Source organism: Dendrobates tinctorius, unplaced genomic scaffold (genome assembly GCF_039654945.1).
Source record: "Dendrobates tinctorius isolate UK_male_01 unplaced genomic scaffold, ASM3965494v1 ptg000005l, whole genome shotgun sequence".
Classification (NCBI taxonomy): domain Eukaryota; kingdom Metazoa; phylum Chordata; class Amphibia; order Anura; family Dendrobatidae; genus Dendrobates; species Dendrobates tinctorius.
The window spans coordinates 32011395-32029457 of record NW_027361673.1 but is presented as its reverse complement, the minus strand read 5'-3'; the positions used below and the strand labels follow the sequence as shown (position 1 = coordinate 32029457).

Here is an 18063-nt window from a genome sequence, read left to right as displayed (position 1 = left end):
CCACGCAGCATTCCCTCCTTTCCACGGTCCGGTCCCAGTAATCCTTTGCGAGAATTACCGCGATGACGCCCGTTCTCACGGGATCGCGAAGTCTCACGGTCATTCTTGCAAAGGATTACTGGGACTGGAGCGTGGAGAGAGGCGGGAATGCTGGCCGGGACGCCGGAAGGTGAGAATAGTAATATTTTTTATTTATTTTTTTATTATTTTATCGCTGATCGCTGGTCTCCCGCCTGTCACACGCAGCGATGCGTGCTGGCCAGCGGGAGATCAGCGACGAAAGAAATGTCCAGAGATTTCCCAGAGCGATCAGCGATACCGGCAGGGGGGCCACTCGCTGATCGCTGTCACACACAGCGATCTCGCTGGTGAGATCGCTGTTGTGTCACAAAACTTGTGACTCAGCAGCGATCTCGCTAGCGAGATCGCTATGTGTGACGGGGCCTTAAGTGTTCTACGAAAAATTTGCTCACAAGTCCTTTTTAAGGACTGTTTATAGAGCCTGTCCAGGTAGAGTCCTTTAAGCTTATTTGGTGGAACTTTGGCTAATTTGTGCGTTATAAAGGCTTGTCACAGCATTAACTATTGATGAACCAATTGGAAGGCTTCATGTACATACATGAATTTGGAACATGAAAGGAGGCAAAACGCTAACCATTGATGCCTTTAGTTCTTCCATAAGGTATAGTTTTAAATAGAAAATCTAACATATACATTAGAAGAAGGAAGATGGATGTTTGGGACATCCGTATGGCTGGATGCATGACTTTTTAGGACACGACTACAATTGATAAGTTGAAATATATTCCTCATCATTGGTACCTGCATCACAGGTCTAATCCTTCTGCTTTTCGAACCCGTGGGTTTGATAGTGTGCATTTAGGCATACGGTGGATGACATTATTAGAAAATTATCCACCATTTAAACAAAGTAGATTGTAACATTAAAAACTATGCTTCTCAAAGGCCTCAATGAAAACCTAGGCTTCTGATTTTTATGATGCGGTTAATACACACTGTTAGTCCTCTTTTTCTATTATCTCTTGTAGATTTCTATATACATAATAATTATTTTCCAGTTTTGAAAAGATTTTCATTTCCAAAATTTTTCTATTTGGTTTTTAATGTCTCCGATGTCTCCTTTATGTAGATATGCTTTTCTTTTTTCAGTACCTATTTTTCTTTTAGGCCATCTTGTCATATTATAGTTATTGCCCACATGAAGATTGGTCGCTCTTGGGTCACGACTGATGTTTTACACATGTTACAAGATTCTAAAACACAGAACTTTACTTTACTATCAATAATAAATTATACTTTATTACTTATTGTTGCCTCTGTAACAATCAGTTGTTGGCAACCTATTTGATATCATTTTGTTATACTTCGTTCACATAATACTATCTGGGTAATATTATATGCTTCTATATTTCCCATATTACTCACCATTGAGCAAATAATTCTAGAACTATTTATCTGTTTTCATCTTTTTGTGATTATTATCCACTAGCTATTATGGTTTTATTAAATGATAGATTGCACTGGGAGTTGTTCATATGTTGGAACGAGATTGAATAGGGAGCACAGGGTTTGTGTGTCTCACCTTTAATTTTCACTTAATATACTCTAATGATTTTTATTGCTACTGTATATTTCATTATTTTTATTTTTTCTTTCTTATTAATCTCACTTTTACTTTGTCCACTCCTGTATAGTATAGTCTGTGGCTAAACTAGGTGTCATGAGTCCTATATAACACCTTTTATATGAAAGTTAATTAAATGTTCTTTAATATTTATAATTAAACTATTACCGTATATTCACATCTATGACTTCTATACTGTACATCTTTCATTATTTCTGTTGTTTGTATTTCACTATTTTATAGTTTTTATTAACATTAATCTCACTTTTACTTATTAAAGCATGCATTCTCATAACTTACCATAACAAAGGGTACACTTCATTAAGGTTTGTACTTGTGATTTATATTCCAGATTTCCAGAAATCTCAACCAATCGAAATGTCCCAGAATCATCAATCTATTGATACAACAAAACATTGTTACAAAAACCTTTTAATTAGTTTCCATTTAATAGCAAACATAGCAATATTTCTCTATGTTCTTTATACAAAAGAGTCCAAAGGTAATTGTCAACATCACAAGTTCCTTTAACCCCTTAGTGACAGAGTCAATTTGGTACTTAATGACCAAGCCAATTTTTACAATTCTGACCACTGTCCCTTTATGAAGTAATAACTCTGGAATGCTTCAATGGATCCCACTGATTCTGAGAATGTTTTTTCGTGACATATTGTACTTCATGAGAGTGGTACAATTTCTTCGATATGACTCGTTTATTTATGAAAGAAATGGCAAATTGGCAAAAATTTTGAAAATGTAGCAAATTTCAAACTTAATTTTTGTGCCCTTAAATCAGAGAGTCATATCGCACAAAATCTATCTATATAAAACTGAGTGTATGTATGTGTGTTTATCAAGCCATGCCCACTCCATATAGAAACCAATCATTAAGCATCTTTCATTTCACCAGAGCTATTTAAAAGATGAAAGGTGAGCTGTGACTGGTTGCTATGAGCAACAGTTTTCCTTGCAACCAATCACTAAGCATCTTTCATTTCACCAGAGCTGTTTAAAAGATGAAAGCTGAGCTGTGATTGGATGCTATGAGCATGCTATTGTAGACAGTTGTTGTAACTGAAGCCTATTATTCTTATCATTTATATGGTGTTATCGTCCTTCTGTAAAGCTGGAAATAACACAATTTATTACTGTGCAGACACAGACCACCCTCTGACACAGACTGCAGGGGGAGCCAAGTTTAACAAAGGATAGGATTAGATACACGGCTCAGCGGACTGTATCACACAGGATAGGATTAGATACACAGGTCAGCAGACTGTATTACACAGGATAGGATTAGACACATGGCTCAGCAGGCTGCATCACGCAGGATCAGATTAGATATACAGCTCAGCAGACAGTATCACACAAGATAAGATTAGATACACAGCTCAGCAGACAGTATCACACAGGAGAGGATTAGATACACGGCTCAGCAGTCAGTATCACACAGGGTAGGATTATATACATGGCTCAGCACACAGTATCACACAGGATAGGATTAGATGCACAGCTCAACAGACTGTATCACACAGGATAGGATTAGATACACGGTTCAGCAGTCAGTATCACAAGAATAGAAATAGATACACAGGTCAGCAAACTATATCACACAGGATAGGATTAGATACTCTGTTCAGCAGACAGTAACACAGGATAGGATTAGATACAGAGCTCAGCAGACGGTATCACACAGGATAAGATTAGATACACAGTTCAGCAACAGGATGTGCCAAAGGAGGGGACATTTTCATACCAAGAATTCCACTCATTCCATCTGATTTGCCTTTTGATTTTAAATGCCTCAAGTTTACAGTTCAACACGCATTTACAATGTCCATTAACAATGCTCAGGGCAACGCCGGGCACTTCATCTAGTAGTTAATAAATAACATTACTATTATGTCTTATTTACATCAGCACAATATTGGAAACAAATTTTTTTTTGTTAGGACATTATAAATGTTAAAAGTTGACCAGCGATTTATCATTTTTCCTACATAATTCACAAAACAATTTTTTTAGGGACTAGGGACCACCTCACATTTGGGGGATCAATATGAAAGAAAACACCCATTCTAAAAACTGCACCCCTCAAGGTATGCAAAAAAACATTCAAGAAGTTTATTAACCCTTCAATTGCTTCACGAGAACTAAAGTAATGTGGAAGGAAAAAATGAACATTTTACTTTTTTCACAAAAAATTTAATTTGGAACCAAACTTTTTTTATTTTCACAAGGGTATCAGGAGATAATGGACCACAAAATTTGTTGTGTAATTTCTCCTCAGTGCGCCGATACCCCGTATGTGGGGGAAAGCCACTTATTGAGCACATGGCAGGGCTCAGAAAGGAGGGAGCACAGTTTGACTTTTTGAATGCAAATTTTTCTGGAATCAATGGTGGGCGCCTGATGTACCTAAACAGTGGAAACCCCCCAATTCTAACTCCAACCCTAACACAGTCCTAACCCCAACCTTCACCCCAACACACACCTAACCCTAATTCCAACAGTAACCATAACCCTAACCGCAACTGTAACCCCAACACCACAACCCTAGCCCCAACTCTAACCCTAGCCCCAACTCTAACCCTAGCCCCAACTCTAACCCTAGCCCCAACTTTAATCCTAGCCCCAATCCTAACCCTAGCTATAACCCCAACTATAACCGCAGCCCAACCCTAACCCTAGCTACAACCGAAATTATAACCCCATACAGAACCCTAACCCTGGCCCCCAATCCTAACCCTAGCTATAACCCCAAATAAAACTTCTTATTTTATTATTTTTACCTAACTAAGGGTTGATAAAGGGGGTTTGCTTTACTGTTTTTGTTATTGTGATCACTGTGATGTGATTTATCACAGTGATAAAAATGAACCAATAGGAGAAATCACAATGATTAAAAAAGGAAGGCAGATCCAGTGATGGGCAGAGGTAGCTAAAACATAACTTTTATTGTAATGTTATTAAAATGAAAAACATAATGTCAGGCACTAACACTGTTATGAAAGATCAATGCATTTCAACTTGCTTCTTCGTCATGATCTGACCTAATAGCAGAGAAGGTACAACTATATAGTGCGTCCAACAACACCAATTGGTCAATTGATTAAAATAATTAACATATGTTAATTAGAACAAGGTATTCAACATTAATTAAAACACAGACGTGACAGACTGAAAAAATACATACAAATGAAATTGTAACATAAATTGTAATCAAAGAATCAAAAAATAATAGGTCCCAACCATGAAGGAGAAGGTAGATGGATATTCAATTCACAGTATGTAACGCGAAACGGCCGTCATCCTGTTCTATTTCACTGCATGCCTGCACGGACCTAGCCCGTGTAAACCTTGTTCATACTGCTGATGTTTCAATAAGGGACTGTGGTTTTTTAATTCATCCGGTGAGTGCTGCATCTTTCTCCTTCGGGATTTTGGCTTCTATACATGTGTTTTCATGCAAGTACCGTGATATCGGATTTAGACCGCCTATGTGTCGTGGACTCAGTGGGTCTCATCTCCATATGTGAGTAGCTGTGCCTTAATGCCATTCTTTTTCTTTTTACAGTTTTTTGCAATTGTTTTATTAAATCATGTCTAGAATTAAGACCATATGCGTGTATCTAGCATAAAGATCCAATAGGATTCCCTGTTAAGCAGATTGCATCTGTGATCCCACCCCTATGTGGCTTGTAGACTTTCTCAATTCCACAGAATTTAAAATGTGATAGATTGCCCTTGGAAATTGGAAATTGTCAATGTTTTGATGCAGCAGATGCCAATAATGCAGTGGAATTGATCACATCAGAAAGATGGCGTCTGATGTGAACTTTTAATGGGCAAGTAGCATATCCCGTGCATTGAATTTTGCATTCCGTACATGCACTGTAATATATATATTACATTCCTTTTTTTTAATCATTGTGGTTACTCAACCTGATCCGGGGAGGGGAAATCTCCTATTTTTGCAAGGTGCCAGCCGACAGATCTCGGCAGGTGCACTGCGCTTGCGGCCGCAATTTTCTTCCCAGAAGAAAACGCCAGTGGCCAGGGGACAGGATGCAGGAGGGTGTAGGAATACCGGAGGTACCGGGTTTTGGGGTTCGGGGGAGGCTTTGGGGGTTCAAGGGACCCCATTTCTCTCTCCTCTGATGTGCTAGATCATATCAGAGGAGAGAGAAATTAAATGGGAAATCAGACTTTTTCTTCTGGTCGCCTTTATTCCGTGAATAACGTTGATCACAAAACTGGAGTTGGTAAAAATTGACCTGAATCGTGTTCTCCGAGTAGCCAAGACCCTGGAGAATTTCAGATGCTGGGGGCGCTATAACCTTATTTCTTAGAGCCGTTAAAAAGCGTAGTTGAGGAATAAGTACCCTTTGCTGCCGCCGTTAAAAAGAGTATCAGCGGTCGTTAAGGGGTTAAAAAAAGTTAAGGCAAAATAAATATATAAAAAACAGATCTCAGGTTTTAATTCAAGCTGAATACAATAAATCATATCAGGGGTCATTTAATAGCAGCCTATCTAATATATAAAGCTCAATGTGGGTGTGTATGTGTGTATGTATGTATGTATGTCTGGGATTGGCATCCGCACCGTCGCAGCTACAGCCACAAAATTTAGCACAGTCACACGTCTGGACCCCGAGAGCGTCACAGGCTATGTTGTGAGGTGAAATTTTAACCCCGTGCATTCCAATTCACCAAACAATTTTGCCACTATCTACATAATGGGGAAAAAGTGTATGTATGTATTGGTATCTGCACCGTTGTAGCTACAGCCACAAAATTTTGCACAGTCACACGTCTGGATCCCGAGAGCATCATAGGCTATGTTGTGAGGCAAAATTTTAACCACGCGCGTTCCAATTCACCAAAATTTTTTGCCCCTATCTACATAATGGGGGAAAAAGTGAAAGGAAAAGTGTTGGAGGCAAATTGACAGCTGCCAGATGTGAACAAGGAGGACTTATAGAATGAGAGCGATGGCGCCAAAGATTATATACCGTACAGTTGCTAAGGTGGGGACCTGACATGGGATACTCACCACACACGGGGATATGAACACACACACAAAATGCGCCACACACTACCAAGTGCTTCAACACATATACCACCCTCAGCACACATTTCACCACACATAGACCAACCTCGCCACATAAAAGTCGAAACACAAAAGTCGCCACTCAAAACTCCCAGAGCTGTTTAAAAGATGAAAAATTAGCTGTGATTGGTTGCTATCAGCAACAGTTTTCTTTGTAGACAGTTGTGGTAACTGAGTCCTATTATTCTTATCATTTCTATGGTGTTATCGTCCTTCTGTAAAGCTGGAAATAGCACAATTTATTACCGTGCCAACACAGACCATCCTCTGACACAGACTGCAGGGGGAGCCCAGTATCACACAGGATAGGATTAGATACATGGCTCAGCAGTCAGTATCACACAGGATAGGATTAGATACACAGCTCAGCAGTCAGTATCACACAGGATAGGATTAGATACACAGCTCAGCAGTCAGTATCACACAGGATAGGAATACATACACGGCTCATCAGACAGTATCACACAGAATAGGATTAGATACAAGGCTCAGCAGTCAGTATCACACAGGATAGGATTAGATGCACGGTTTTTATGTGGAATATAATCATTATAATTTGTTATAACTAACCACAGTTGGTAACTATGCCCAGGCAATGCCGGGCTCTTCAGCTAGTTAACTCTCTAAAGGCCCTTTTACATTTAGCGATGCACCAGCGATCCGACCAGCGATCCGACCCGGTCAGGATCGCTGGTGCATCGCTAAATGATCGCTAGTGAGCTTTCACACAGAAAGATCTCACAGCGATGCAGCAGCGATGCAGCGCACGATACTCACCTTTCACACACAGCGATCCTGACGTCCTCCTGCCCGCCTCCAGAAATGGAGCCGCCCGATCTCGCGCGATCAGCGATGGACAGCGGGGGAGCCGGTCGGAGGTAAGTATCACACATAGTGATATCGCTAGCAATATCGCTATAACGTCACAAAACCAGTGACGTTTTAGCGATATTGCTAGCGATATCGCTATGTGTAAAACCCCCTTAAGTGTGAGCAGCAAATGCACAGTGTAAGGCTAGGTACAGATGACCACATGTTTTCCCATCCAAGAAAATTGCACTCTCATCAAAGTCTGATCAGACTCTGATAAGAGTGTTAGCATAGTATGTGTCATGGGGTTACCACAACAAAGATTAGCCAGGAGACCGCAGCTCCTACTCTTGAGCTGTAAAGAAGCATTTCAACTTCTTTTTAAATTGGTGTTAATTTCTTTTGGCAGAACAGGGGTTTATCGGCCATGTTGGGATCTCTGGGAGTCTAAGCTCTCAGCTGTGCTTGGTTAGTCACTCCCATTCCCTTTATAATATGGGTCCTGATTGAAACCCATGTCAGAGCTAGCTTATGCTGCATGGCTTGGGGAAGAGGTGTTTATATGAGAAGGAGTTTGGAGGAGTTATCTGTGACTGTTGCATGGGTTAGTAAGTGTAATAACTCCCTTACCTTATCTTACTTTTCCACGTCCTCCACTCCCTGGTGCATTCCTCTGTAATATGTAAGTGAATATTTTGTATGCTTGCAATTTTCAATTACCCTTGTTCGTGTTGCCTTTTATGTCGGGTTTGTGTACTGCAGTGCACGGTAGCACCCCTCTTGCCTGGGAGGGGGAAGAAACCAGACAGAAAGCTGTTTCAGGAGATAAGGCAAGGGTGGCGGTCCCAACATCTTCACCTTCAGAAGTATCCTGGGGAATAGAGCGAGCTAGGGTGCCCACTAGTGTTAGGGACAGGGAAGGACCCCTTGGTCCTAGGTCACCTAACATCTGAGTAATGACATTATCTCTGACAGTAACAATTTTTTCTGATCCATTATGGATCCTATTACTGCTCTGACAGGGCAACTGCAGCAGCTCAGTCTGGAGGTGGCAGATTTATGCTCGGTTGTTTTGCAGCACCCTAATATATCCGGTGTAAGAATCACGTTTCCCAGGCAATCTATAGTGGAGCTCAAGATCGCTTTTCCTGACAGGTTCTCTGAGGGACGTGGCAAGTTTGTTGTGTTCAGGGAGGCCTGTAAACTGTATTTTAAGTTATGTCCTGCTTCCTCAGGTACAGAAGAGCAACGTGTGGTGATAATAATCTTGCTCCTTCAGTGGGACCCCCAATCATTGGCGTTTTCTCTCCTGTCTGACTCCCAGTTGCTTCAGAGGGTGGAAGAACTTTTTTTTGTTGTGCTGGGCCTTACATACGTTGACCCTGACCACGTCTCTTTGGCTGAGTCCACACTATGACAACTTCAGTGAGGAGACCGGCCAGCGGAGGAGTATTGCTTTGAGTTTTGGAGGTGTTAAGGTACAGCAGGAACGTGGGATGCAGTGAGGAGCAGGAGGCAGATCAAAAGTTAAAGGGTATTTAATACAGGGAATACTCCACGCAGGGAGAGACTAGGAGAGTTGTGGGAGGTTAAAATTCAGGAAGAGAACAAGTGTTCAAATAACAGGTAAACTTATCAGTCTGATGTTTCCAGAGGATGGAGGCTTGGAGATCAGCAGGTGTCATCATAGGAGACACGTGAAATCTCTGGCCTTGTCCTGGAGGAATGTAAGGCACTGTCACCTGAGGTGTCCATGGAGGGGGCATCTATGGCACCAGTGCAGAAGGATGGAGCTCAGCAGTGGGGACTGGGAATATCCTGACAGTTTCTGCGTGTTTACCCCGGTCAGGCTAACAGCGTGTACTGTTGTCAGGCAAAGGTACAGTACGGGACGTCTCCTCAGTGTCAGAGGTGAGAGAGACTCCAGTCATGTGCTGCTCACAGCCTGGCTGCACATGTGTCGTCCGTCGGCAAAGCGGCCTTCTCCTGAGTCAACCTTCTCCTACTGTGTGTGCTGTCTTCCTGCCAAAGAGTGTTTTGCGCGCTCTGTCCCTTTTGTAACGGACCCGCCCCCTGTAGTGTGGTGCAAAGGTCTGTCCCTCTCACAAAGTCCTTCCCCCAGCAACAATGGTGACAGCCCCATTAGTTCTGGCCCTGATACGAGAGAGGTACCACTAGCCTGGTCCATCTCCCTACAGGTGGGCCACAGACACTAAGTGGAATGACCCCGCACTCCATAGCCTGTTCTGTGAGGGGCTAACAGTAAGGGTGAAGGATGCTTTAGCTCTGTATGAGACTCCAGTATCCCTTGAGGCAGCTGTGTCTCTGGTGATCCGGGTTAATCACCATCTTTGCCAGAGACATAGGGAGACACCCTTGTATGCGGGAGGTCCGGGTCCAAGGGAGATTGGGACTGAAAAACTGTCTGTTGTTCAGTGAAAAAGGGGAATGTGTTTTTTACTATGGTAAAAAGGGCCATTTCATGGGCACTTGTCCTTCCCGACTTCACAGTAAACAGCCACTGGAAAATCTAGTGGTCTGGGATGTGTTAGCAACCCTGGTGTACTCATCACCTCCGTTCGTACAACACAATTTTTTCTGCCTGCTGAAATTTATCTGGGTGAAATTAAGGTAGACGTGTTTGCATTTCTGGACATTTCATTGGGGCGAGGTTTAACTTGATTGACACTTGCTTTGTCCAGGACCAAGGCCTCAATCCACATACTCTGTCCAGACCTATACCCATAATTGCCATCAACTCTGCTCCTTTGAGACAAGTGGTCCGAGGTTTACATCTTCAGGTAGGGGCTTTGCACTCTGAGGTAATAGACTGTTATGTGCTAGAGGGTGTGTCCTCACCTGTGGTTCTTGGACTTCCTTGGCTTGCTCTGCACAATTCTCTGGAAGATTGGCAGACTCAGGAAGTAGTAAAGTGGAGTGAGTATTGTCAAGGACACTGCTTGGGTACTCGGCTTGCTAGGGTGGATACCCAGTCTGTGTCAAAATACCTGTCTGATGAGTTCTCAGAGCAGGGGTGCCAAGAACTTCCTCCCCGTCGTCCTTAAGACTGTGCCTTTAATCTTGTTCCTGGTGCCAAGCTGCAAAAAAGCAGACTGTATAATGTCTCTGGTCCAGAAAGGCAAGCTATGAAGAGCTATATCGCGGAAAGTCAGGCAAAGGGTCATATCAGACCATCCTCATCCCCATTGCCACGGGGTACTTTTTTGTAAAGGAAAAAGATGGGGGTTACGCCCATGCCTAGATTTGCGCTAACTCAATATGATCACACTCTGGGATCCATATCAGCTCCCTCTCATCCTTGACCTCTTCAATCAGATTTTAGGAGCAACATGGTTTTCAAAACTGGACCTCGGGGGGGGGGGGGCATATAATCTCATCTGCATTAAAGAGAGTGATGAGAGGAAAACAGCATTCAATACGCTTGAGGGACACTATGAGAACTTGGTGATGCTTTTTGGGTTGACAAACGCTCCCGCCGTCTTTCAGCACTATGCAAATTACATCTTTACTCATCTGGTAGGCAGATTTGTGGTTATCTATGTGGATGACATTAATTTATTCACCTGACCTTGAGTCACATCAGGTACAGTGGGGGAAATTGTTGCACAGCTTGTTGTATAGCTCCTGGATGTCATGATCTCAGTGCGGGTTTGACTCGCACACGTGGGGTTAATGTTTGGAACCATTGCTGATGACTGGCATTTCTGGGGTTAAAGGTTGTGATCCTGGTGCAGGCTTACCTGCACACCTGGGGCTATGATTGTGGCCTCTCCCTGGTTCTGGGGGAGGCTTCTTATAGCCTCAGAACGCTCCCATCCCTGTCAGTTATACTTTCGCCCTTGGCATTGTGTGGTGACCCCTGAGTGTGTTAGTGCTGTGTTCTGGTTACTTGATTCTCTGTGTATGACTCGGTCTGTTCCCTGGATATCGGTTTGGATTCTGCCTGGTACCTTATATGTCTGTTTGGTTTTGATCTCTGCTTGGCCCTGATTATCCGCTCTGTCTCCTCCCTGGTACTGTACTGATACCTTGTGTATGACCTTTTGCTTTGTCTGACCTCCCATCTGTTTATCTCTCCTGTACCTCGCTGGTCTGTACTGTGCATGACTTCTACTTTGCCATAATCTGAGTTCTCTGGACCCTGACACTATTAGCTTGAAGCAAGCTTTGTCACCTCTGCTGCCCTGCTCCCCAGGTAACTCTTAGCACTGCTTCTGTACTCAGGACACGTGCACTGGCTCTATGAGCAAGTGTAGTGCGGTGTCTTTGACATTATAACTGACCATTTCAGTTTTTTTTTTTTTTTCTGAAGAAAAAAAAAAAAGGTGTGTGTTATCCTCATGGATCCCATACAAGACTTGTCTGATCAGGTCAAGCACCTGACCCAAATGTTCCATAAGCTCAATGTGGAACAACGCACGATGGCCCAGACCCAGCAACAGTTGGTGGTTACTGTGCAGGAGGCTGTCGATGCAGGGGCTTCTAGTTCTGGGGGTAGGGATGTGTCATTAGCGTCCCCCGAATCTCCGGTCAAATTGCCAGACTTTTTCTCAGGGGACAAAAAGGAGTTCAGGTCTTTCAGAGAAGGATGCAAGCTTTTTTTTTCTCTAAGGCCCCGCTCCTCCGGGGATGAGTTCCAGAGGGTGGGGGTCATTATTTCCCTACTTCGGGGGGCTCCGCAAGCATGGGCTTTCTCTCTGTCTTCCTCTGCCCCTGAACGTATGTCAGTGAACGCATTCTTTGAGGCCCTCGGGCACATTTATGATGAACCTGACCGAGTGCGATTGGCAGAGGATATGTTGATGAGTGTCTGTCAGGGGAAGCATTCAGCTGAGTGGTTTTGTTCTGAGTTCCGCCGCTGGGCGGCAGAGGTCTCTTGGAGCGACACCGCACTCCGCGGACTCTTTCGCAGAGGCTTGTCCGAGCGGCTGCAGGATGCCTTGGCGTTACATCCCCCACCTAACTCTCTCGAGGACGCCATGACCCAGGCCGTCCGGATGGACCGCAGGCTGCGGGCCAGAGGGGTGATGCAGGTGGATACTCCATTATTCCCCAGTGGAAAAGAGACTGCCCCTGAGCCCATGGATGTAGGCGCCCTCTCCCTGAAGGATACAGAGAGGAAACGCCGGAAGGACAAGCAGTTATGCTTTTACTGCGGTAAAACGGGACATTGGAAAAGGGAGTGCCCGAATTGCCCGTCTTCAAACCCGGTTGGCGGGAAACGACTAGGTCTGGGTAGTCAACGGGGAGGCTGCTCAGACCCTCAGGTACCATTTTCCTCGTTTTCTAAAGTATTACTGCCTGTGGAACTATTTGTGGACGGTAGTTCTTTTTCCTCTACAGCCTTCGTCGACTGCGGATCATCTATTAACCTCATTGACTCCCAATTGGTCACACACTGCAAGATAGGGACAGTTAGGCTCAAGGTTCCGATCAAGGTGATGGCCATTGACTCATCTCCCCTCACTAAGGAGGGAATTCGCTTTATGTCTGATGTGTTTTCGCTCAGAGTGGGCGTTATTCATGTGGAAAACATAAGTTGTTTTGTGCTGGACAATCTACCTGCAGGGTTGGTGTTGGGCATGCCCTGGTTACAACACCATAACCCAGTTATTAACTGGAAAACGGGGGAGATTGTTCAATGGGGGTTTAATGATTTTGAGATATGTGATAAATCCACACTGCTGGTTGAACCAGTTAAATCTGTGTCTGTATCATCTGTCGAGCTGGAAGGTATTCCGGAATGCCTGAAGGACTTCGAAGATGTATTCTCCGAAAGCGAGGCCGAGACGTTACCGCCACATAGACCCTTTGACTGCGCCATTGAGCTGGTCCCGGGGGCTACATTACCCAAAGCCCATCTGTTTAATTTGTCTGGTCCTGAGTGCTTGGCTATGAAGGAGTACATTACTGAAAGTCTGCGCAAAGGACACATACGTCCTTCAGTCTCACCTGTAGCGGCAGGTTACTTTTTTGTAAAGAAAAAAGATGGCGGGTTACGTCCCTGTCTCGACTTCCGGGAGCTTAATCAAATTACTGTACGGAATACGTACCCCCTTCCGTTGATTTCCGATTTATGTAACCAACTATCAGGGGCAAAGTGGTTTTCTAAACTGGACCTTCGGGGGGCATATAATTTGATAAGGGTCCGGGAGGGGGATGAATGGAAAACCGCGTTCCTCACGACCGAACGACTATTTGAAAATTTAGTCATGCCGTTTGGTCTTACCAACGCCCCTGCCATATTTCAGAATTTCATCAACGTGGTATTCTCGGATCTCATTGGTCGTTTTGTCGTTATCTACTTAGATGATATTTTGATATATTCCCCCGACAAGTATTCTCATTTGGAACATGTACGAACTGTGCTCCAAAGGCTTAGAGAAAATCATTTGTATGCCAAATTGGAGAAATGTGTATTCTGTGTACAAGAGTTGTCCTTTTTGGGGTTAATTGTATCCGGTGAGGGTTTTCGCATGGACCCCAAGAAGGTGCAGGCCATTGCGGATTGGGTGCAACCCCGAGATCTTAAGGGTCTTCAGCGCTTCTTGGGGTTCGCCAATTATTACCGCAAATTTATCCGGGGGTTTTTGCAAGTGGTCAAACCTCTCACGGATCTAACATGCAAAGGTGCGGATGTGAGAAATTGGTCCTCGCTCGCAAAAGAGGCCTTTGCTACGCTGAAAAAATGTTTTATGTCTGCTCCTGTGTTAGTGCAGCCAGATCCGTCCAAACCATTCGTCGTGGAAGTGGACGCCTCTGAGGTGGGGGTGGGGGCGGTGTTGTCCCAAGGGCCTGCCACTCTAACCAACCTCAGGCCATGTGCTTTCTTTTCCAAGAAGTTCTCTGCTACGGAAAGAAATTACAACGTAGGCAATAGAGAGCTTCTTGCGGTCAAATTGGCGTTTGAAGAATGGAGGCACTTTTTGGAGGGGGCCAGTCACCCGGTTACGGTGATCACGGATCACAAAAATCTGTCGTACATTGATTCTGCTAAAAGACTAACGCCCAGACAGGCCCGTTGGTCACTTTATTTTTCCCGTTTTCAGTTTACGATTACATTTCGTCCAGGGTCTAAGAATGTCAAGGCTGACGCCTTATCACGCAGTTTTCAGCCGGTGTCGCCCCCTGAGCCACCGTCCTCCATTCTTCACCCTGGGGTTGTGATAGCAGAGGTCTCATCTGAATTGGAACGGGAGATTCTGGGGGCCCAGTCGCAGGCCTCGGCGGCCAAGCCGGAGGGGAAGTTGTTTGTCCCAGAGCAACTTCGCCTGAAACTCTTGCAGGAGTTCCATGAATCCAAGCTGAGTGCTCACCCTGGTATTTCAGCCACACGTCTGGTGGTGGCTAGGATCTTTTGGTGGCCTACCCTTGGTTCGGACATAAAAAAATTCATTGCTGGTTGTGGGGTCTGCGCTCGTTCTAAAAGCTCTCATAGCCGGCCGGCAGGGGAGCTGATACCCTTGGCAGTGCCCAAAAGGCCATGGACTCATTTATCCATGGATTTTGTTACCAATCTCCCTCCATCTAAGGGTAATACAGTGGTATGGGTAGTGGTGGACAGGTTTTCTAAGCAGGCTCATTTCGTACCCCTGTCCGCACTACCGTTAGCTGAGACGTTGTCCAGGTTGTTTGTGCAGCATGTGATCCGGTTGCATGGGGTACCCCTGAATGTGGTGTCTGATCGTGGTGTGCAGTTTGTGGCTAAGTTTTGGCGTGCTTTCTGCAAAAAATTAGGTATGTCTCTGTCCTTTTCGTCTGCATACCATCCTGAGAGCAATGGGCAGACGGAGCGCACTAACCAGTCCCTGGAACAGATCCTCAGGTGTCTAACCTCTGCTAGACAGAATGACTGGTGCGATGCACTGCCGTTGGCTGAATTTGCCTTCAATAGTCGGGTGAGTCAATCCACTGGTAGGTCCCCTTTCTTGATTAACTATGGGTTCAGTCCTCATTTTGGTGCGTTTTCTCATCTGGATTCGGGGTGTCCCGGGGCTGAGGATTCTGTTCAGCAGTTAAAAGATACATGGGCAGAAGTCCAGCGGCGTATATCTAGGTCTCAAGGCAGGTATAAGTTTTTTGCGGACATGAAACGAACACCTGGTCCCATGTTTCGGGTGGGAGAGAAAGTTTGGCTCTCCACGCGAAACATTAAGTTAAAGATTCCGTCAGCCAAGTTGGGACCCAAATTCATTGGCCCGTACAAGATTGTGGAAAAAATCAATCCAGTGGCGTATAGGCTGTGCCTTCCACCCTCTTTCAAGATCCCTAACGTCTTCCACAAATCTCTACTGAAACCTTTTGAAGCAGTACGGGGAGACTCCGAGTCTGCTGCTCCTCCGGTTTTGGTCGAGGGGCAGGTGGAGTACGAGGTTGGTCATATCGTAGATTCCAGGTTGGTACGGCGGTCGGTACAGTACCTGGTTCATTGGAAGGGGTATGGACCAGAGGACAGGTACTGGGTACCAGCCCGGTTGATGCATGCTGATCGCCTGGTGCGGGCTTTCCATGCTAAGTACCCGGGCAAGCCTGGGGGTCCAGAGCCCCCCCGTTGAGAGGGGGGTACTGTCATGATCTCAGTGCGGGTTTGACTCGCACACGTGGGGTTAATGTTTGGAACCAGTGCTGATGACTGGCATTTCTGGGGTTAAAGGTTGTGATCCTGGTGCAGGCTTACCTGCACACCTGGGGCTATGATTGTGGCCTCTCCCTGGTTCTGGGGGAGGCTTCTTATAGCCTCAGGACGCTCCCATCCCTGTCAGTTATACTTTTGCCCTGGGCATTGTGTGGTGACCCCTGAGTGTGTTAGTGCTGTGTTCTGGTTACTTGATTCTCTGTGTATGACTCGGTCTGTTCCCTGGATATCGGTTTGGATTCTGCCTGGTACCTTATATGTCTGTTTGGTTTTGATCTCTGCTTGGCCCTGATTATCCGCTCTGTCTCCTCTCTGGTACTGTACTGATATCTTGTGTATGACCTTTTGCTTTGTCTGACCTCCCATCTGTTTATCTCTCCTGTACCTCGCTGGTCTGTACTGTGCATGACTTCTACTTTGCCATAATCTGAGTTCTCTGGACCCTGACACTATTAGCTTGAAGCAAGCTTTGTCACCTCTGCTGCCCTGCTCCCCAGGTAACTCTTAGCACTGCTTCTGTACTCAGGACACGTGCACTGGCTCTATGAGCAAGTGTAGTGCGGTGTCTTTGACACTGGATACCCACAGTTGCAGTAGCAAACTTCACAGAGCAGATTACATGGGATAACAAGCTTTTACTTGTCAGGACATGAGGTAAAGGAAAAATGCACAGTCATACAATGCTGCATGAGGAAGTAGGAAATCAAAACTGAAACTAACAAAAGAGACCTTTTCTCTTACAACACATTAAGCAAGCACACTTTACACAACATCGCCATCTACTGTCAGATCAGCATAAAGTCCACCTTTACACAAAAGAAGAAGTCCACAGCTGTTACATATGCCAACAGAAATAAGTATTTGACCCCTTGCTGATATTGTAAGTTTGTGCAATGACAAAGACATGAACATTCTATAATTTTAAGGCTAGATTAATTTTAACATTAAGAGATAGAATGTCAAAAATAAAATCCAGAAAATCACATTGTTTAAATTATATAAATTTATTTGCATTTTGCAGTGGGAAATAAGTATTTGATTCCTCTGGCAAACAAGACCTAATACGTGGTGGCAAAACCCTTCTTGGCAAGCACAGCAGTCACACATTGTTTGTAGTTGATGATGAGGTTTGCACACATGTCAGGAGGAATTTTTGTCCACTCCTCTTTGCAGATTATCTCTAAATCATTAAGATTTTAGGCTGTCACTTAGCAACTCGGAGCTTCAACTCCCTCTATAAGTTTTCTATGGGATTAAGGTCTGGAGACTGGCTAGGCCACTCTATGACCTTAATGTGCTTCTTTTTGAGCCACTCCTTTGTTGCCTTGGCTGTATGTTTTGGGTCATAGTCAGTCATGACCCATTTTTAATATTCTGGCGGAGGGAAGGAGGTTGTCACTCAGAAATTTACAGTACATGGTTCCATCCATTCTCCCATTGATGTGGTGAAGTAGTCCTGTGCCATTAGCAGAAAAACACCCCCAAAACATAATGTTTCCACCACCATGCTTGACAGTGGGGACGGTGTTCTTTGGGTCATAAGCAGAATCATCCAGGTCTTTATTGGCAAACTTCAGACGGGCCTGCACATGTGCCTTCTTGAACAGGGGGACCTTGCATGCACTGCAGGATTTTAAACCTTTACAGCATGAAGTGTTACCAATGGTTTTCTTGGTGACTGTGGTCCCAGCTGCCTTGAGATCATTAACAAGTTCAGTTTTAGGCTGATCTTTCTCTTTGCTCATGATCAAGGATAACCCACGAAGTGAGATTTTGCATGGTGCCCCAGATCGATGTCGATTGACAGTCATTTTGTATTTCTTCCATTTTCTTACTATT

At 44.5% G+C, this 18063-nt stretch overlaps 1 protein-coding gene across 1 annotated transcript in view; it reads right to left on the bottom strand.

Moving 5' to 3' along the window:
* LOC141084736 (collagen alpha-6(VI) chain-like) overlaps positions 1-18063 on the bottom strand; it is a 177975-nt gene that overhangs the window by 11256 nt on the left and 148656 nt on the right. Inside the window, exon 34 of the mRNA XM_073569619.1 lies at positions 1946-2042. Within this exon, the coding sequence (XP_073425720.1) occupies positions 1946-2042 (97 nt within the window). The remainder of the gene's footprint in view (positions 1-1945; positions 2043-18063) is intronic.